This window comes from Coloeus monedula, assembly GCF_965178545.1.
Source record: "Coloeus monedula genome assembly, chromosome: 20".
NCBI classification, from domain to species: Eukaryota; Metazoa; Chordata; class Aves; order Passeriformes; family Corvidae; genus Coloeus; species Coloeus monedula.
Window position 1 is genome coordinate 9,255,350 of NC_138800.1, and position 21,665 is coordinate 9,277,014.

At 45.5% G+C, this 21,665-nt stretch overlaps 1 protein-coding gene across 4 annotated transcripts in view; it reads left to right on the forward strand.

Moving 5' to 3' along the window:
- The first annotated feature begins 13,665 nt into the window (after positions 1-13,665).
- The window catches only part of USP32 (ubiquitin specific peptidase 32), a 62,299-nt gene continuing 54,299 nt past the window's right edge, over positions 13,666-21,665 (forward strand). For all 4 annotated transcript variants that reach the window (XM_082294782.1, XM_082294783.1, XM_082294784.1 and 1 more), the window contains exon 1: positions 13,666-13,773. In XM_082294782.1, the coding sequence (XP_082150908.1) occupies positions 13,716-13,773 (58 nt within the window). In that variant the 5' untranslated portion in view covers positions 13,666-13,715. The remainder of the gene's footprint in view (positions 13,774-21,665) is intronic.

Here is a 21,665-nt window from a genome sequence, read left to right on the forward strand (position 1 = left end):
GCCGTGTTTGGACCAAAATGTTCTGGTGTCACACAGGAACTCGGGTGTCTGGACACCAGCTCCACACTCTGTGAACAATGGGGGCAGCTGGGGCTCCCAGCCCCACAGCACTGTGGCCCTCTGGGGCAGTCACCTCTCCCCATCGGTTTTGCCACTGATTTGTTGTCCTAAACAATAGAAACCCCTGGATTTTCCCTTTGCTGGGAGCAGACAGTGGCAATGTCCCTTACTTTGCTTTGTTTGCACCTGTGGGAGCCTGGGGGGAGCTCTGGGGCTCTTGGCTGGGGCTGGTTTTGTACTTGCAGTGAGTCCAGCACTGGAAGCATGTATCACTCAGGGTTATTTTGGCCTCTGAAGGTGCAAAGGGCAGCTCAGAGTCACACCTTTGGCTGTGCCACTCTGGCTGTTGGCGAGCATGGGCACAGCTCCTGGTGTGGGCAGTCACAGCTCCCTCTAAGGATTGGGCACCAGCAAGTCCAAGGTGGGCCTTTCTCTGACCATGCTGAGCCATGCTGTGGGCAAGCACTGGCCCTGAGCTGGGGGTGATCTCCATAACAGACAGTCCCATTTGGTGGGGAACGGGGACCTTGGGCTGCACCCTGGGTGTTCTTTGGGAGCTGGCTGGAGTTGAGACTTCAATTCCCATCCCAGTGTAATGGGAACTCAGGGTTACCTCTTTCACAGGTGATGGTGAAAGCTAACAGCAGTGAGGTCTCTCTCCTGCATGACATCTCTCAATAAACTGCCCTTGCCAGGGAGAAGTCTGGAAAGGCTTGGAGTCAAGGGGATTTTGTTTTGGACATTTACTTCCAGGCGAAATGCTTTCACAGAGAACTGCGCTGTGCTGCTGTCATGGCCTGACCAGTCAGACAAGTGCAATTGTTGTGTCCCTGGGACAATTGGTGCAATTGCTGCAGCTGTGACTCAGCTGTGCTCCTGTGCTAGGTTGCTTCTGGCACCCTCAGTCAGCCCGAGGGCTGCACAAAGGCCCCTCTCTCTGAGGGCTCTCTGGGCCCAGCTGTGCCGAGGGCCCAGCGCTGCTCTTGGCAGAAGTTGGGATGATCTTGGTCAGGAATTCCTCGTGCAGCTGGCAGTGCTGAGCTCCCGCTGAGCCAAATGCCCAGTGCAGGTAACACCTTGGGAAGGCACCAATGGATGGGTGTTGAAATAGAGACAGGTCCTTGTTTTCAGGCTGTCTTAGGGAAGTTTGTCTTTTACCCATGGCTGAATGAAATAATGTCAAAAATCCATTAAGACAAGCCCTCCCCTTAAGACGTCTCTGGTATTTTCCCTCCTGTGTCTGCTTTCTTCCTCCCCCACGTCTGAATTTTGCTGTCAGCTCTCGATGCAGGAGCCCTTCACAGGCAGGTGCTGAGCAGATGCAAAGGCAATTACTTGCTAACTATGCAGCTAGGTTTGCTTGGACCATTTGAAGTACACTACAATTGTTTAACCCACACCAGGATTTTACAGTGTTAGGTGTTACTTTACACAAGATAAGCTCTGCAGAGGGAAGCAGAGGTGATAGCTGTGAGTGTAGCTGTGCTGCCTCAGCCTGGTTGTTGTAAGGATGCTGTTAGAAGTGGTTTGGTTGAAGGGGATGTTGAAAATGCAGCTGGTTTCTCAACGCCTGTTCCCAACCGCCCTCTCGCTGTGCCTGCTGCCTGCAGTCGTGACACCTGTCCCCACTGTGACAGGCAGCTCCTCTCCTCCTCACCTGCAAAGATTTAAACCAAGGAGTTGCCAGCTTATGTCCTCACCTCTCAAGTCAAAGTGCCAAAGGGTAGCATGTTCCTGGCTCATCAGAGCCAGGAGAAATGAAGCTTCCCTAGCACAAGCACAAGCTTTCACCTGTATTAGCAGCCAGATTAAAGCCATTTAGGAGCTCCAGAGGCATAAACTGGTTGTTAGCATAGGCATAACCCATATTTGCATGGCCATATCTGTGTCCTTGTGAGATTACAGCTTCCACGTGGCATGTGACTGCAGCATGGAATGGTTCTCCTGGCTTATCATGAGTACACTTTGCTTTGCAGAGGATTGAGAGGGCCTTGAGCTCCCCTTGCAAATCCAAGTCTTTGTTCTCCCTTTCAGTGTTCGCTGCACTCGGAACTCAGCCAAAGCCAGGGATATGCAAGTGGGAGGCACAGATGGACTTCTCTGGCCAGCCTTCATCTGAGGATCTCGCTGGATTTAGAAGTTGTCCATCAACCTGGTTCACTCCTGCGAGATCAGGCATGAGAGAAGCCTGTGGCTGTGTCCTTCCCCCTCCTCTGGAAGACAACACTGCCTTCTCCTTGGAAGCCTCTCCTGCTGGAAGGTGGCATAATGCAGACCACATCTGTAGAAATCTATCAGATTATCTTGCCTACCTACGACAGGAATCCTTTGAAAGGATGTTCTAATTGGATGGGGAAAAGTCAGAGTACAAACAGATTATGCTTCTCCTATTTCTGCCTGTGTAGGAAAGGAGCCCAAGTGCCAGTCAAACACACTGTACTGAAACAGTGCACCTTGGGGAAAACTCTTCCTTTTCCCCTGACAGCTCTCCTGTGAATATTAATTTCTCTATTTGAGTGTCTTCATCTTCCAGGAGCTGTGCAAGTGCAAACATTAACCAACTCCTCTGGTGCAGCAGCTCTTGCAGTGCAGAGTAGGCATGGAGCCAAAAAGGAAGCAGTTGTGGAGATGTTCTGTGTCTGCTGCTGGTTGTTATTTGCTGCTTTGGGCAGATTTAACATGATTACCACGTGTGATGTGATGAGTCTGGTGCATATAATATATGCAGGCATCTGATATGGTATTTATGTTCTGATAGGTCACAGGAAGGAGAGCTGATAAACACAGATAAATGTACAGGTATTCTGCATTGTACTGTACATGTGGTTTAGTTAAACATAAACCCCAAACACCATTGCCAGATGTATTGCAGTAATGCCAAATACGAATTGTAATGAGGAATGTTTTCCAGCAACCTGTTCTTACCAGGAGGGTGGTGAGTGCTCCCTTTGATGGAGTGATTAATGATACTCAGCAACTGCTCGGACTGTAGGGGTGGAGGCTTTGCTAATTCCATCTGGAAATTCCTTTCCTGGTGCATAAGGGTAATGAAGATGATCTTCTCCCTGCAGTTAACAGATCTTGTGTCAGGGGAAGGGATCTGAAAGAGATTTTGGGCCAGTTACTGTTTCTGTGTGGCATTAGAGAGATCTGAACGGCCAGAGGAGTTCCTTTCTGGTACCTGTGGGGAGCTGCTCATTTAACCACTTGTTTGCAATTCATGTGGTATAAACACAAGTGTGATTGGTGACCAGTGGCACGGGGAAACCATAAACACATCTGCATCTCTTTTATCCACCTCTGGCAAAATCCAGTCAGGTGTGTTCTGAGTGTTCCCAGACTGGCAGACAAAGGCAGCCAAACCTTCCAGAGTGCCCAAAGGTACCAGTGACTCACTGCTGGTGCTGGTGTTCCCTCTCAATAGATGTATCTTCAGGGGTTCCTGCACTATTTTATGCTTCAGCAGTTCTGTAGATGTTTGTCTTTAGCTTCTCAGCCAGCTGTTTGTGAGCTGATTGTTGGTGTTTGCTAATGTCCTATAACTTTTATAGCTGCTTGAAGTCCTCAGGAACTGAAAGAGCATTATCAGCTTCCTCCACACTTCTTCAACTTGCAGCCTGTGAGAAACAGGATAGTTAAAGGCTTTTCTTTTTATTGTGCTTCATAAGTTTTTAGGGGTTTATGCAAATTAAAATAGGCATTATTAATAAGATGTTAATGAGCCCATCCCTTAGGTACTGCTTATAAAATCAAATCTATGAGTTGGGTATCTCTTTGTATTGAAAATAAATTTGACATCTTTTGTTAATCTTTTGGATAATGAAATATGAGCTCTCTGGGTGATACCAGACTTGGTCACTTCCTCTCCCCAATGAATCAGAGAAGTCTGGAAAATTATGAGACTGATAACACATTTCCCAGTTGGTGCTGCCTGGGGCAGTGGATGGCATCTCCCCTCTCAGAGCCATGGCACCCCCAATTTCACAGCCTCCCTTGGTGGCAGAGGCTCTCAGTTCTGTATCTCCTTTCCCTGCTCCTTTAGAAGATTTTGGTATCTGCCCCCAGCAATGTTCTTTGCACAGGAGTGTCCGACTGGCTGCAATTCCCAGGGAGCACACGGTGGGACGAGGCTTTGGGCATGTGATGTGTCCTGGGGTTCCATGGGGTAATGCAGTTCAGGCTCATGGCAGCATTCAGGTCTCGTCCCTCTGCTGTCACTGCTGCCCTTTGCGTGCACATCCTGCCTCTCTCCTGCCCATACCTGTGCCTCCCATCACACTGCCCCGTGCCTGACCCTGAATGCACAAAGGGTGGCTGCTGCTTGGAGTGCTTCTAAATTCCCACTTAACACTGACTTCACTTCGTGGGTTTTCTAGAGGAACTCAAGTTTTTGTTTTCATTTTCTTTCTATTTTGGTTTTATTAAAAGGAAAAAGCAAGGAAATTCCTGTCCAGCCTGCAGAATGTAGCTGTCAAGAGAAGTGGCTTCATTTCTCTTTCTTAAAGCCTTGAGTAGCTTGTTATACTTAAGACCAAAAATGGGCAGTCTTCTTTGTGTGATGCTTTGAGTCTCTTGTATGATGGTGCAGGGGAGTAGCTGTAGTGAAACGTAGGCTCTGCTGAGATTGGCAGGAGGAGAAAAAAGCAGAGCATGCCATTTCATTTCTATGATGTTCTGATTCCCTCCTACCAGCCTGGAAATGCTGAGTGAGAGCCTTTGTCTGGCATATGGGGATTTGGAGAACTGTTGCTAATTACAGCAGTTGTGCTATCTCGCTTAAATGGCTTAAATAATATATTAAGTGCCTTTATGATCTCCCACAACACGCTGGAATGCAAAGAAGTGCATTTTCTGCTGTTTATGGCAGGAGTAACTTAGAGAACATTAATCTGCACAAAAAATGGGGTTTGATGTTTTATTGCTTGTGTAACTCCCAGTGGGGTCTCTAGATGCTCAGGTCCCGTTGTGCAGGGTGTTCTCCAGAGGCAGGGCGTGAATTTCCATCTTGGAAGGTGAGGTTTAATCAAAGGGAAAGACACTGTGATGGCTGCAGGGATGACAGGGGAGGGTCGTGGGACACTGCTGGTCAAACATTGTGGAGTTAATGTAAGTCTCATGGTGAAGGTAAAAAGTGTGGGGCCTGTAAAAGGACCACAGGCAGCCACATTCTAACTTATTTAAGGAGTATTCCCATTGTTTTAATTAAAATTTAATTTGAAATTGGAAACAGGTTAGTAAGCATCCTATCTAGAGGTGGGAGTATTCCAGGGTCCAGATTAGTACTTATCCAGAAAAAGAAAGGTATTATGTCTGCTGAGGAATCTTTTTTTTACCCCTTTTCATGTTTTTATTTAGCAAAAATTCTGTTAGTCATCTGTTTCTACCCAGGCTCCCGTGTCTCTTGCTTCTAAATCTCCAATTTCTATTTCTGCTATTGTACCTAATGTTTAGAGAAAATGTGAGAAGAGCGTGCTGTGAATATCTTGTTGCTGGATCTGGTGTGAGGAATAACTGTGGAGTAGCTGAGCAGTGCTAGCCAAAGGCTCCAAGAGCCTGGGAAGGCACATGTTGAGGAGGGACATAAACCACAAAGTGACAACGATGAAAAGATTGGCACATTCTGACCCATAATTTGGTTTAGTTTGACATAGCTCTCTGTAAAATCACAAGTTCTGTTAGAATATGCTAGTAATTAGCAATATTTCACCTATTTGAAATTAACAGGCTCTGCAGAGTAGAAAAAAAAAAAGAGCTACTTTTGTCTGGTTTTGCTTGCTAGTAGCTTGAAAACAGGGAGGTGAGAAACTTGTGTCAAATCTTGAAGTATAATTTTGCAATTAAAAGACTGGGGAGAAAGTGTGATCTGAAGACCTTCAGTTTCCTCACCATGACATAAAATTAACAGCTCTCTTCATTCTCATTCTGACTTAATATTCCTGCAGAGAAGGAAGCAGAAAGAACTCCCTAGGCTGGCTTCAGTGGAATGGAGGAGCTGTTACTTAGGCAATAACAGGGTACAGGCTGGGAGGGATTTGGGTTGGCGTTAGCTGGCTAATGTCTGCACAATGATCTGGATGTTATAATGTGATATATAACTAAAGCTAAAAACAGAGAGATGCTCTCTGGGCAATAGGAAACTGTTTAAAAGCATCTCCTGATTGGTTTCCCAGAAAATTTCAAGGTCGTACATGCACCAGCTTGCAGGGATGCACAGCTGGCACCTCATCACTAAAGCCAGCAGAATCTCAACTCAAAGGCTGTTAGTGAACTGTGTGGGTAAAAATAGAAGGATAAATTGCAACTACCTGAAAGTGGAAGAAACAGCTGGGAAGTGATAAGAGAAAGTGAAATGAGTGAAGAAACTCTTGCCCATCATTGTGGTGTCCAAGTGCTTTAAAAGAACTTCAAATTGCTCCTTCCTTGAATGTACCAATTTTCTTTTTCAAACTGTGACAATTTGGCAACCTCCATCTACCCTGAACTTATCTTCTATTGCTAAGAATCTGCTCAAGAGTCTACTCCATACTCCAGGCCTAAATTTTATTACAATGGCTGGGTCAAAAGCTTTTCTAGGAGTAGCTGGATTTTTACCCAGAGGCTGAGTGAGTGCCAAAGGCTTTTATGGATCAATTAACCATATGTTTTATAAAATAAATATACAAGCAAATACTTAATATAGTAGGCAAAATTCTGATTAACCCCAAATGCTTTACCTTGCTGCAAGGGCACAATCGATCCACCGAAGTGGCAAGGTGAAATGTTGGACCCATGCATCCAGCAGCGATCTGTCACGTTTGGGTTTGGGAGTCCTCCGGAACACATCAACAGGCACTGAGAGTTCAGCTGAAACGACAGCAAAACAACCTGGTTATTGGTGTCCTGCAGTGGCTCACTGCTGTATGCAGGGGGTGAGGTGGCTGGAGCAGATGGCAACCCATCAGACTCTTTTAGTTGCCTTCTTGGCTTGATCAGGCAGTTTTTCACTGACTCTGATTACAGGCATGATGCCATCTTAGATAATGCCTCTTGATAAAGGACTTTAAGATCCTTAATTACTATTATTAGCCATTTGACACCATAAAATAGAGGTCTGCTGTTTTAATGCCTGTTTCACCCCTGTCTGTAGGGTGTCTGGAGGGTCCTTAACAAAAACAGGGAGGTGGAACTTCTGGAACCTGATCAGAGGTAATGTGTGCTTGCCAGCATAAAAATGTGTGTGTGTGCACACATTTGGATATGCCATTGTCCAGAGCTCTTTTACTCCACGTTGGGAGAGCACTGAACTGAGACATCAGCCTGTTGGCAGGGGCATGAAGGCTGGCAAGTTTCTCTGTTTGGGGATGTCCTTTGTTCAATGTTTGAATCGGGTGAAACCTTAATTAGCAAATAAGAAGCTTTGGCCTTCCCTTCCAAGTTCTGAAGCAGAATTAAGGGAAGTGCCAGGATGTATCAAATGACACAACAGTCCTGGCTCCGTGGCTTTTGTTTTACTCTGCTGCCCCGCTGTTTTGAGATGCGCTTCCCACTGTATCAGCTGCTGGCAGAATGTTCCCCAAGTTGGTCCGTGTTTGATGCTTTGGTGTTGCTTTCTCTGTACACAACAATCAAACTGCTGTGGTGCTGGGGACCCTGTGAGCAGCAGCCTTTGAGCTGAGAAGAAAGCAGCCCTTTCTTTGAAGGGGAGAGGTGCCCTGTGGTGCCACTGTGGCAGGTCCCTGCCCGCTGTGCACCATGCTCCGGGGGCCATGCAAGCTCCTCTTTCCACAATGCAATCTGGACCTTCCTGGAGCAGAGTCAACATTAGTCACTTCTTGCAAAGCCACTCCTTTCATTTGATCTTCTGGTATTAATTATTTGCACTTCCTCTTGTCACAACACTTTTTTTTTTTAACTGCCCTGGATGGAACTGCAGAGAGATCCTTTACCTCCATTCCAACGCCGCAGTGGTTTCTGTCTACATGAGAGCACAGAATTGCTTTTATCAAACATATTTCTTTTCCCATTGTTTCCTGATGACAGATACTACTCTTAATCTACACAGAGACAACACTTTGAAATGGGAGATCTCTGTTCCCATCAATTGTTGGTACGCTGATAAATCATAGCATGTCTCGCTTTCTGAATGACACATGTCTGGATTACAATCTGCCTCTTTTTTGTCACAGTTTTTCAGTGCTAACAACAGCCTTGCCAAAGCTCATCTGTTCTCTTAGTGTGCACTCCAGCAGGCTGATTAATTCTGTCACACTTTCCCTGTATAAGGCATAATCAAACAGGTTGATAGAAAATCGTGAAGGATGTGATATTTTTATAAATATCCAGTGCATTACACTTACCTCGTGACTGCTATTAGCTGCGGCACCTTGTTGCTCCTGGGTTGGAGGAGCATCAGCAAAGTCTGCCAGGAAAAAAAGAGTTTGTGGGCCTCAAGTGTGATTGTGCCACCCTTCCACACACAGGGAAGCCTTACTTAGGAAAATATCAAGAGCGGAGAGTGCCTTATGGTGTTTTCTTCTCTTTCAAAGCAACTGCAGGAAAAGTGGGGGATCACTTACCCACAAACCTTAAAATAGCTGTGAATGTGTGTGACGTGCCTCACTTTCCTGGGTTGTGTAGATCCCACTATTAATAACAGGAGCTGGAATCATGGATTGAGCAGTAATGTGAGCAGCACTTTGAGTGCTTTAAACATGTCACGGGCTCCCTGAACAAAAACATCCGGGGTAAGTGGCTCAGCAGAAACATTCGTTAATTCCCTCATAAAGGGGTGGGAGAATTAAACAGAGGTAGCCCCCAGCTCAAATGAGATCTGAGGGATGCTTCCACTTCCCTTGCTGCCTTTTCCAGAGCCTGGGCAGTGCTGCCCAAACCCTGTTCCCATATCTGCCACAACCTGATATACAGGTCTGGCGTTCGGCACGCGTGGGTGTGCAGAGCAGGGCTGTCACTCCTGCCTGCGCAGCCGTGGCTGTCACCCCCACGCTGTACTGTCACCAGAGCTCAGCCCTCTGGGACAGAGGGACGCGCTGTTCTCTCCCGTGTCCCCTCCCCGCTTGCACCTCAGCAGGAAAAGGAGGGGATGAGGTGTCTGCTGCTGCCGGGAAGCAGCAGAGAATGATGCCAGGGCAAGGGCCTGGCTGTTGGGGCAGGGGCAGCTGTGTCGGGGGGTGGAGATGGGCAGCTGCTCCAACAAGTCACGAGAGTCCTGGGAAGAGGGGATCTCTAGGGCAAGTGTGAAAAGAGAAGTGCCCTCAAACTGGAAATGAGGGGCAAAATCCCAATCAATTCATTCCAAGAGTCCCCTGGCTACACCACACTGCAGCTCTGGTGACCACTGCCTTCACTGACATGTCCCTTCAACAAGGGGAATGATTTTAATTTAATTTAATTTTTTTAAAACTAAATTTTTCATTTCCCCCTGCAGTATTCCACTACAAAGTTCATGCTGGCAATAGTGTGGGAGTACAACTTATATGACAATAATAGGAGGGACCTGGTAAGAATCTGTTCCTTTTATTTCCCCCCTAGTTCATATAAATCTGTAGCAAATGTCACCCTCTGCTTCCACTCTAAACCACTTGTTTCCTAGAAAATGTGGGATGTGATAGAAGTTTCAATTTGCACATGTAGTTCTGTTGTTCTTTGAGGAAGCCTTTTGTATTTCCCCTCTCCCCCTGATAACATCAGAATCAGACTGGCAGATGATGATTCGGGGTATTTTGCTCATTCACCAGTTCACTGTAATTCGATATGAAACCATTTAGCTCTGACCACTGCAGACCTGCAGTGACTGAGTGCTTTTATTGCACCTTGCACTTTCTGCTCTTCTTAGAGTGTGCTCTACTGCACTCCTGTCAGGCTCTCTGAAGCAGGAAGGGGTAAAACTTGTCATGTGTTTGTCCAGTGCCAAGAACAGTCCTTACAAAATTAACAATATCCCAGGGTGGGGAGACAGGTATTGGGGAAAGAGGCACAGATTTAGAAACCAACAACAGAGCAGGGCCTCAAAGTTGCATTTTTGGCTTCTGTTTTAGTGAATGTGAGTCAGGAAATCCTAAGGCCTTACACTGCTCTTCTCAGAACTGTTTTTGAGTCACTGCAGCAGTTCCACTGTTGTTCGGCTCATCCCTTTTGAGTTCAGGCCTTTCCACTGTGACTCCGAACACCTTCTCCTTGCAGATGCCCGCTGCAGGCTGAGCTGGAGCTGGAGTGTGTGGATTTTTGCCTGTTCCTGTAGCCTTGGACTGCAGCAGCCCTCCTGGAGCCCAACAGCTGCTGTGCTGCGAGGCTCCCGCAGCTCCTGAGCAGCAGTAAATACCTGCTTTGCCTCAGATCCTAGACAGCGATGCAGAGACACTTAAAGATATTGGCTAAGTGCTTGTGAATTAGTTTTTGATTAGCGAATAATTAAATAAATTCTAGCAATCCAAAGGCCACGTGCCCAGTTCAATTTGCATACGTAGCACTTCTCTGTGACAAGAGAGGAGCTCAGTTCCTCTAATGCAAGTCTAAATTTGCTGTATCTTAATTTGATTTACCTTTGACACAGCATTTAAATAGCAGCAACATCTATAATCTTGTACTCCCCAACAAGGCTTCACTAAAAACTTACTGCCAGATCTAATCCACGGTTAGCACACACAGCCTTATCTCTGGGTTCCTGCTTCAGTGCCTTTGAGAACATGCTTAATTTAATCTGAACAAAGCCTGCCATCGGGAGCCTCCAGCCTGGCTTTCCAATCCAGAGTATCTTTGTGATTAAATTTAGTGCAGGCCATGGTGTGTACAAGGCATCCAGTAAATGATTTTGAAGCGCTCTTTAAACAAAATTCTGCTGGTTCTTGGACACCGTCTGTGCCTCTGGGACATGAGGGATGCCACTTTAGTTGGGGTTTCTTTGAAGTGTCATACATTTTCTTTGGAAAGAGGTCTGGGTTTTTTGGTTAATATGAAATGCTAACCATTATTATGAACCATCACTCCAACCCCTTTTCCTTCCCACAGTGGAAGGAACTCCTCACTAGAGGGTTCTGCTTCTTAATTTGCACCAAATACCCAGTCAGCTCTCTGTGACTTTAAGCTGGTGGCAGGATCTGATTTGTAATTATATTTTCAGACACTCTTTTTTTTTCATGATTTAGCTGTCATTAAACCCCCTATACTGTTCTGATAATCTCTGCTGCCTGAGAGCAGGGTTTGTGTGAACTAAAAGTAGAGGTTCTGTCATGACATAACAGATAAAAATGGAATAATTTTGCAAACTGTGGTGGCTGTAGGGGCATCAGGTCAGAGTTGTCCTGGCAGGGCCCCTCACTGCAGGGTGCAGATGAGCCAGGCCTGGCAGTGTTGTGTCAGGTCTCTGGTGAGCCTTGGTACTCAGGGGTTTGTTGTTGCTCTCCAGTAAGAGCCTTAGGACAAATAGTCATGGAGAAATTGGCCTGAACACCAGAAGGAATTGGTGTGGAGCTGTCTTACCCCACCACTGTAGCTGCTTCCTGCTCTAACTGCTTTCTCTAACTGCTCTGCCAGTTTGGGGCTGGCTGTGTCCCAGTGCTGCTTGTTCCAGGCAAAATGGGACTCTATCACTATCTTTGTAATTCAGAGGAGAAACCAAAACATTAAAATATTGTTACTGGACGTGAGGTCACAGAGGAACACGACAGCAAAGTCAGGAATTATACCCCATCTCCTCAGCTGAGAGTTAATACTTTAAGAATGGGATCCATCACGAACAGAGCATGACTCTTGGAATGCCATGGAATATTTCACTTAATCACAACATAAAACAGATTTCTCCAGCTGTTTCTGGTATTGCCAACTTGGGCTTTTGATTGACACGTTGTCATGTTTGTTGAATTAATTCTTAAATGTTTTAGAAAGTTTATTTTGTATCTAAATTGAAAGCTGCTTGGTGAGGGACTATGTTGAGAAGATACATGTAAAAGTAGGGTAGGAATAGGAGGACATGTATCAAGGGAGCTTATATCCTCTTATTCCCCTGCTACCTTTACATTTACCTTTACTCTTTAAATGATAAATACATAACAAGTGGCTGATGGGGGAAAGTATATTTCCATCAATTTCATTTATATTTAAAAAAAATCACTTAAGTTCTCCCTACCATCCTTACAGTCTATATTCCAGGGAGGTAAAAAGTCCCTCATGGCTGATTTTTATGCTTGAAAATTACATGTTTTTTTGATATGCCACAAATCTAAGATAAAACCAATTCAGAAAAGATATAAGGAGGCTTTATGAAGCTTATTTCATTTGTAGTGTGTTAGCACTTGGGTTACATGGGGAGAAATTTGGCCTTCGAGCCCGCGTCTCTGTAAGCAGCATTCCTGGCTTTGCATATCAGATATGAAATTTGTTTGGAATGTTTGCTATAAAAATACCTACGCATGAACTTACATCAGCGAGAAAGAAACTTCGGCTTGACCTTTCTGCAGCTCTGATGTGGCAAGATCATTCCGTGCGGAAACAGTAACTTAGGGAATGACTCGCAACTCGTGTTTTCACAGGCTTTGTTTCAGCGCAGGAACAATCCTTGGAACAAGCTGCCCTTAGAAATCAGTGTTTTCTTTCAAACTCCTTATTTTCTGCTCGGGAGTGACCCAGGGTAGGTTACCAGGCTTAATGTTGTAACAAAGCCATTTGGGAAATCCTCCCATTCTGTGTCAGTCCTGGGCTGAATACTAAAAGCAAACACGCTGGAGAACAGCAAAGGGCAGTGGTGGTTTTGATCCTTTTACAATTCAGCGCGTGTTTCTGTTTCAGACAGTGAAAAGACATTTTAATGGAACAGGAACCTCCTACTGTCACCCCAGGCCTGCAGCCCTGCGACTTAGAGGACTTTTTGAGGAGAACCACCGTGCCCTGAGAGGTTTGAGGGGGTTGAAGGGCTGTTCCCTCAGAGGTTCGAGGGGGTTGACGGGCTCATCCTGTAAGGTTTGAGACGCTGATCCCCTGTGAGTTTTTTGGGGGTTGAGGTTCCCTGTTTAAGGGCATTGAGGGGATGATCCCTGTGAGGTTTGGGGGGCTGAGGCGCTGTTCCCTGTGAGGATCGAGGGGATTGACGGGCCGTTCCCTTTGCGGTTTGAGGGCGCTGCAACTCTCACCCTCCCACAGGAGACTGGGGCTGTTCCGCCGGGGGCCCCACCGCACCACAGCCTTTCTCCTCTCCCCGGTGCACGCTACGGGAAGCGCTGACAGCTTTCGCAAGCGACACATTCCGAAGAGCCCGTGCCGGGGCAGGGCCTTGCCCTTCCTCCTCACAGCTCCTTCTTCTGCGGCCGATGGGCGAACCCGGAGCCGAGGTACCGTGAGCCCCGGCCGCCGCTGCGCTTCCCGCTCAGCCGCCCCTGAGGGGACGCGCGGCGGCGCCGGGAGGGGAGAGGGGGGGGGGGGGGGGGAGAGCACCGGGGGGAGGGGGGCGGCGGCGATGGCCAATCACAGCCCCGCCCCCTCCTCCCCGCGCCCCACGTGACGCGGCGCGCGCGCCCCACGTGACCCGCGATGGAGGCTGCTGCGGCGGGGCGGGCGCGCGGCCGCCGCCTCCTCCTCCTCCCCCCGCCCCCCCCGGGCGGCTCCGCCCCCCCCCCGTCGGTAGCGGCTCCGGCGGGCGCCGCCGCGGCCATGGACTGAGCGGCACCATGGGCGCCAAGGAGTCCCGCATCGGCTTCCTCGGCTACGACGAGGCCCTGCGGAGGGGTGAGGGAGCGGCGGGGAAGGACGGGAGGGTGGGTGGAGGTTGGCGCGGGGAGGGGGGGGGCCACCCCGCGCTGCCCCCCGCCAGCGGGCGGTGAGGCGGCACCACCATGACGGACCCCGCGCGGAGGCACTTGGCGCCGTTCGGGCGCTCCCTCGGGCTCCTTCCCCGCACCCTTCGCCCCCCGCCCTGTTATTTATTTATTTATTTATCTTATCTATTTATTTATTTGTCTCTCTCCCCTTATTTAACGCGGCCACGGCAGGGCCCGGTCCCCGCCGCCGGTGCCGTCCCCTCCCGCCGGCCTCGGCCCGGCCTTCGCCTGTCGCTGGCCGGCTCTTCGCGGGCAGCCGGGATAAATCGGGAAACGCTGCCATCCCGGTGTGACAGGGCTGTCAGCTCCCGGCTCTGCCGTCCCTCCCGCTCCTCGTGTTTACTTCCCCGTGCTCGGGGATCACGCATCTGCAGCTCCGCATGGAAAGATGGATGTGGCGTGCGTGGTTCGGGGTTGATGTCGCTGTTTTAGCCCGGTTTAGGGTCCTCCCGGAGAATTTAAAGAGGAACTAGCGAAAGGAAAACATAAACAAGCTGAATGGTGAATGCTTGCAGCTGCAGGGCTCCAAGGCGACAGCAAGCTACACCCTGGAAGCTGCCTGACTCTGGAACTGATAGCCAAGTCCAAGGACAAAGAGGGACAGGAATTTTCAGCAGTAAATGGTTTGCAGGGAGGACAGGTGTTTGTAATTGTTGCCCTATTGTGCGTTCACGTGATGCAGTGCAGGTAAAGCAGCTCACCTGTTTGATATTTAAAGCCCTGATAGAATTCATGAGCTCAAGCCAATCTATTGCTGCCCTTTTTATTCCTGCTTACATGTGAGAGGCATGTCAGGAGTGATTAGAGAAAACTGGGAGGAATCCAGTGCGTGTTAACTGGAAGAGAAACAAATTGATGTGAAATCGGGTTTTTGTTAAATATCTTCTACTTGGTTTTTTTGTTTTTTTGGGGTTTTTTTCTGGTGGAGCCTCTGAGGGATGCCATGTCAGATAGGAAATGGAGCAGTGTAGTGTCAAGCAGGAGAAACAAATGTATGATTCAAAGTCACTTGCGTTACAGATTTTAAACATAACAGCCCTGAAGAATTTTCACTGCTAGTGAAAGTATAGGAAGTCTTTGAAAGCTTTGGTGCATGTATTTTTAGAAGAGCTGGAGTTATAAATGCAGCTTGGTAGAGGTGTGAAGTTAAATATATCAGGAGGCGTTTGAAATAAGCTGTTTGGTGGAAAATACAGTCATTTGGTCACGATGTATATTCCAAAGTTCCTAAATAAGAAAAAACAAGTGTTTTGAATTTTGAAGTTAGATTTAAACTCTTGCACTGCTTCAAAATCAAGGGAGTTGATCTGGATGCTTCATAATTAATAAGATTGGTTTCTGAAAAAGTTATTTGAAATTATTTCGGCACAGTGGATATAATACTTTCCTTTGTTATTTTTTTGGATGTTTTTCTTCTCTATATGAGACATTCAATACTGTTTTTCTGTAGGAGACCAGAAAGGTTGTTTTAGGCACTCTGTTATAAATTAATGTTTTGCTAAATAACTATGTTGTTTACTTAACCAGTGAACCACTGTATGTATAAAACAGGCCAGTTATCAAAACGTTATTTGTTAGACCATTCTTACTTCCACAGAACCTTGCTGGTACTTGTGGCATTTCTGTGGACACAAACAGAGATAATAGATAAATGCAAACATTAAAAAAAGAAAGCCAAATATATTTATTTCCAGTTAGATCCACCTTCTCTAGTATTGTTTCCTGGTTGTTAAATGCCGAGAAAGTTTTGTATTAGGTGATATTGTTCAAATTTTTCAACTGGAAATTCTTCATGAGTAATCAGTAGTGGTTACCTGTACTTGTGGTAATCATTCAGAATGCTGTGATCATATTTTTGAGTCACCAATTTGAATTTCAGTTGTTCAGAATATCTGGAAAAACAGTGCTTCTGTAAGCTTCAGAAAATAAGGCCGACTTTTAAGCAATTTCATTTATTGCAATTCCATTTTGGTAGTAGCCAAAGGTTGTGAAGGTGAGGGGAATTGCAGTTAAAGGCTCACAATATAAATAACTGTAGCTAAAATGTAACTTCTGTTCAAGGAGATGAAAGTGCCAGAGCAGGCTGGTGCTGATGGCCTTTTCCACCCCTGAGCAGGAGATGGTCCTGCTGTTTTATTTTCTTCCTGCTCCTTGGCACAGGCAGCTGACACTGCTGTGGTGACGTGGCCGTGTGGATGGGGACAGTGAAGTTGTCCTGTGTCCACCAGTGCAGGTCACAGGATTCTCATCAGCCTCCCTGAGATCTGTGTCTGCCTGAGCAGCTTGGCAATGGAAAGCAAGGGATGCTATTTTAGACATCTCTTTTTATGAATTTTGCCAATTGTGGTCATCTTATTTATAGTAGCCAGAGGCACAAAGTAATGTTGCTGTGGAAAAGGTATGAGATGAGAAGTGAGGAGAGCTATTCCTGACCCCATGGACCTCCTTCTGAGGATGGATTCTTTGTGAGGAGATTAAATTCTTGGGCAGGTTGTTAGAGGTAAAGTAGGAAGTGCTTTGTTCCAAACTGAGCATAAAATTGTTGATTATTTTATCAAACTAAATTTGTGATGGCATGAACTGGTACTGTGGCTCTTGAGCTTGTTGCTTCTTTTCCTAGACCTAAGCTCCAACAGCAATTTTCTTCCTAGGGCAGTGCTGCAAGTCAGTCAGTTTTGGTGCCTTTTCCAATGTTTGCCTCTGATTTCCCACTCTTCTCCTACCTCCTTGTCCATCAGGCTGTCTGGGCGCTCTGGCCTTGCCTTATGCCAAGGAGATGATGTTCTAAAGCCTGCCTTATCTTTTAGTTCTCCTGCTGCCAGTCTTGACACCCAATTCCTTAAAGGGCTGTCTTTGGGCCGATAAAACTTTATAGAAGGAAGAACTTTTTATCACTATTGTATTAGCTCCAGCACAGCAGCTCCTGTACTGTGTGTGCACTGTTGTGTATGGAATATTTTAATAAGAATTCTCCAGGAAAGAGATGCCTACATGGTATTGGTGGCCAGTTTATTTCAAATCCCTAAGGACTGTATTTTCCAGTGGCTGTTAATGTGTTCTGCTTCAGTAACTTTCAGAGGATAATCGTAGACTGAGCATAAATTTATGTATGTACTTGTGAATTATGAAACCATAGAATCTGTAGTCAAAGTTTCTGTGAATGCTACTTAGAGCAGGTGTAATTCAGGCCATTTCCAGCTAAATTATCTATGCTAACTATTGAGTCAGGGAACCACTTAAAAGAAATGTCAGTTAATAGTCACAGATCTGTCAAATTTGGGCCGGAGAGGAAGGAAGAGTTTTCCTTCTGCTCAAAGCAAGATAAAATTTTTGTTTCATATGTGCAGGGTGGAAGAAGGGGAGCTGCCACAACATCAGCATGGTCAGTGAGCATAGAATTTGGAGAAATGGGTGACTGCTGATAAATCCATTTCATTGTGTTTGGTCTTGTGCACAGTGATCTCTGAGAAAAAGAGCAAAATGAAAGCACAGAAATAGTGCTGTTGTTGGAAAATGTACATGCAGTTAAAATGCCAGCTAACAGTGAAGCAAAACTTTCAGGTGTATCAATTGCACAGGTTTTGCCTCTGGAGAGCTCATGGAATAGTGGTTTTTGAAGGCAGTTTTCTCCCCAGGTTGTCTGTCTCTGAGACGGTACCAACTGGAGAACACCAAGCCCATCAAAGTAACAAAAACCCGCTCTAATCCACAAGAAGGTTGGTTAGTGTGTGCCAGTAATGACTAATGTTGTGTGATGGGCAGAGGATAAATCTTGCTAATGACCTTTTGTGTCTTGATTGAATTTGAAAAATAGCTACATTTGTTTTATTTAAATCAAGGCAAATATATCTGGTGTCTGATCATTAACATCCTCAAGCGTACAGATGTCATAAATCTGACAAAAGGATGATGGAAAACTTGTGCAAATATATAATCATCTATTTGAGGCTGTCGATCTCAGCCTGGTGACAAATCCATGGACGCAGCCCTTGAGCCCATGGAAAACTGCTTTTTATTACTCCAGATTATGAAATTAACTTTTTAAGTCCCAGACATCTTTTTAGGAAAAACGATCAGGGAACCATTTTAGTGGTTTATTCTCTTCTTTCTGTATTCCACAAAGGCAATTGCTCTGCTTTGTTTTCTCTCATATCTGAAAACCAGAGCTTGACCATGATAGGGAGGTGAAGGGACAGCTCTTCAGGATATGTTGTTTTTCTAAGGGTATAAACCTGTGTCTTTCTGAGCCTTGAGTTTCAGAGGCATGTGGTGAAAGTGCCTAGAAGTCTCATAGCCTTTTTTTTTAGCTACCAGAATGAATAGAATCCACTGTGGAGACAGTCTAGATTCTATAGTGAGGCTTGTTATATCAGCCAGTATTTGATGGCTTCAGGGCTCTGTCATATGATGAAAGCAGGTATGAATGCAGAGCTTCACACTTCCTGTTTATAAAGCTGCAGAGCTACAAGTGGCCGCTCAAATTCACAGAGCAGTAATTATTTCACAACTCTGGCATTCAGTTGTGGTGCTTGTTTTGGGAGGGCACCTCAGTAGTCTCTGCTGAGCATGTACTACAAGGCAGGAGTGGCTTGGGGAATTCCACTGAAACTTCCACGAACTGATGAGAAGATGCTTCTTAGAATCACAGAGTGGTTTGGGTTGGAAGGGGCCTCAAAGATCGTCTTGTTCCACCCTCCTGCCATGGGCACCTTCCGTGACACCAGGTTGCTCCAACCTGGCCTTGGACACTTCCGGGGATGGGACAGCCACAGCTTCTCTGGGCACCCTGTGCCAGGGCTGCCCCACTCTCACAGGGAGGAATTTCTTCCTCATATTCAGTATAAGCCCACTCTCTGTCAGTGTGAAGCCATTCCTCCTTGTCCTGACACTCTGAGCTCTTGTAAAAAGTCTCTCTCTGTGTTTCTTATCAGCTCCTTCAGGTACTGGAGGGCTGCAATTAGGTCACTCCAAAGCTTCTCTTCTTCAGGCTGAACAACTCCAATTCTCTCATCCTTTCCTCCCAGCAGAGCTGCTCCATCCCTCTGATCATCCCGGTGCCTCCTCCTCTGGACTCCAGCAGCTCCAAGTGGAGCTGCACCTCCTTCTGGAGTTGCACCTCAGGGTGGAGGCAGCTCTGCAGGTGGGGTCTCACCTGAGAGGGCAGAGGGGCACAATGCCCCCTTTCCTGCTGCCCACACTGTGGGATCAGCCCAGGACACAGCACATGTCCAGCCTCTCCCTTGCACCAGCACCCCCAAACCTTTCTCCCTACAACTGCACTTGATCTGTTGGAAGAGAGTTGGTTTTTAATCTGTAATTCTTCAGCTGCTAAATTGCAGCCACCACTTTCTCCTTTACCTCAGGTTCCAAGTTTAGAGAAGTGAACTCAGTGGGTTTCAACCTCTTGCTTAGAACTACCCAAGTTATTTCCTATTGGAAATGAGGAACATGGTGTAGTAAACTCAGCTAACGGTAACTTTCCTTTCCTGAGATACCTTTTGTGGTCTTTAGAGGCTCTTTACGAAATACCAGTTGAAAACTTACAAATTAGGGGTAAATATTGCCACCTGCTTGGGCTTCTGGGCGTGCTGTGGTTCTGTGGGAGATGATTGCATCCTTTTAGTAGGTTTTTAGTAATTCTTAGATGGTTCCCAAGCACAGTAGAAACTTGGTGATTGCTCAAATGCTGGATGTGCAGAGAGTGATGCAAGTTTGAGAAAAGAGGATTTAAGAATGTAGGTGTTCCATAAATAAGAAGAAGTTGATCATCTTAAAGGCAGAAACCCTCAAAAAGTTGAATTATGATTCAGTAAGTGTTGGGAATTCTCTGGTTTCTCACTTCTCAGGTGAATCATGTCTCTAAATATGAGCAGGCTCACAATATTAGCTGCAGTTTTGTCCTGTCAGCGTGTTACTGGAGATTCCAATCAAAGCAGTCAGGAAAGCTGCCAGGGGAGTTTAAATAGATATCATTCCAGCCATGGGGCTGGAGGTCACAGGATAAGCTGAACAAATCCTTATTTTGAGTGTTAAATATCTTGATATAAGTGAAAAGACCACTATCAGGCTATTCTATGTGTAATACATTTTCTTACCTTGATGTAGACTAAAACTGAGTCCTCAAAACATTTATTTGGATTATAGATTATATGCCTATATATTTCATGGGTCATAAAACTGAGCTTTATTTCTTGTATTTTAATCAATGACATCAGTTATTTTCATGGTTTCTAATCAGTCTCTAGTTTTTACTCCTGTAACACCAGGCCTTTTTTTTTTTTTTTTTTTTTTAATATACATGCCTGGAGAAAGTTATTGAACTTTCATCCTTAGAGGTTTCCAAGCTCTGCCTAGACAAAACCCTCCGGAAGCTGGTTTGAATTCAGCCTTGACCTAGTTTCAAGCACAAGGGTGAACCAAGTGACCTCCTGAGATACTTTCCAACCTCATAGATTCTATAAAATATTTCTGTTCATCTTGAATTTTGGAAAGCCTTGTTTTGATGAAGTCCTAAATCTACCTGACAGTGTCTTATGGGGGGGGGGGGGGGGAAGACAGAAATAGAAACTAGGAAGTTGTTCAGAGTGAGATGAAGCATCTCTAATGAAATGTGAAAGAAAAAAAAATAAGAGTGGGCTACTTTGAATACTGTTTACTTGACTTATAACAGTCTCAGGCTTTCTGGCTGCTGGCACTATGGCAGGAATGAGTACAACAACCCTCACCCCTTTCCTCTGCTCAAGGGAACTCGGCCCACTGTCTCCTTTCATAAAATAAGTAAGGTATTCAGTTCTTTAGTACTCAAGAAAATGAAATCAGATTAAAAAAATGGGCTTCTGAAGGGATAACAAGCCTTGTGAGAATGAAAAAGAACATAGCATTAAGAAGTAGTGTGATGAGGTGAGGCATGAAGTGTCTATTGAATTCTGTAAATTAAGATTATTGTATGACTCCTGACTGCTTAGGATTTGTCTGTATTTAAAAACCCAGATGTTACTAATATCTGTCATTCAAAAAGTGTCACTATCTTCTGAAAATTGAGTGTATCTTTGGTTAGGTTGTGAATTCGTACATTGATATAAATCATTTGGTATATAAGGAGGTCTAATGAGTCTTGAGCTCTTAGGACATCTGTATGACTTAGTTGTTAACTATTACTAAAATAATCCTGCTCTGTTTTGGTCCAAGAAGAAGTTTCAAATGCTGTGAGCTTACAGAAGACTGATGGAGGAGGGGTAGGACAAGTGTTGCATTTTCAAATAGCAGAATTGTTTCTGTCCACTGACTTTAGTTATTTCCAAGCCTGATGTAAACCAGAACTGCCCAGCTGGGGTTTTTAGGGCCTCCTACAGGCCTCCTTTAGGGCTCTTCTTTGCCTGATGCTTTCCTAGTTTGAGTTTCTGTATAGAAAAGAAAGTTCCGTGGGTTAATTCTAATTAAGACTTCCAATTTTTAGGCATTTAAAACCAAGTTATTTCTTAATTTGTTCCATTCCTTGAAGCAGGTGCTTTTTCTATAAGTTATACTTAGTCTGAATTATTGTGAATGTCCATGTGATATTTGCAGTATTGAAGAACTACAAAAAAGCATCTTTAACATTTAATTTTCATATGAAAAGGTCATTTACATAATGAGACAATGAAGCCTTTGGGCAAAGATGAATGTAGAAGAAAAATCCATTAAGGTAGATTCTGCCTAAGAGTTTGAAAGGGCCTAATTCACCAAACTTTGAATGCTGGATTATTGCTAGCACTTACTGGAATAAAATTCCCTGCTTGCCTAAAAAGAGTGGCAAAATCC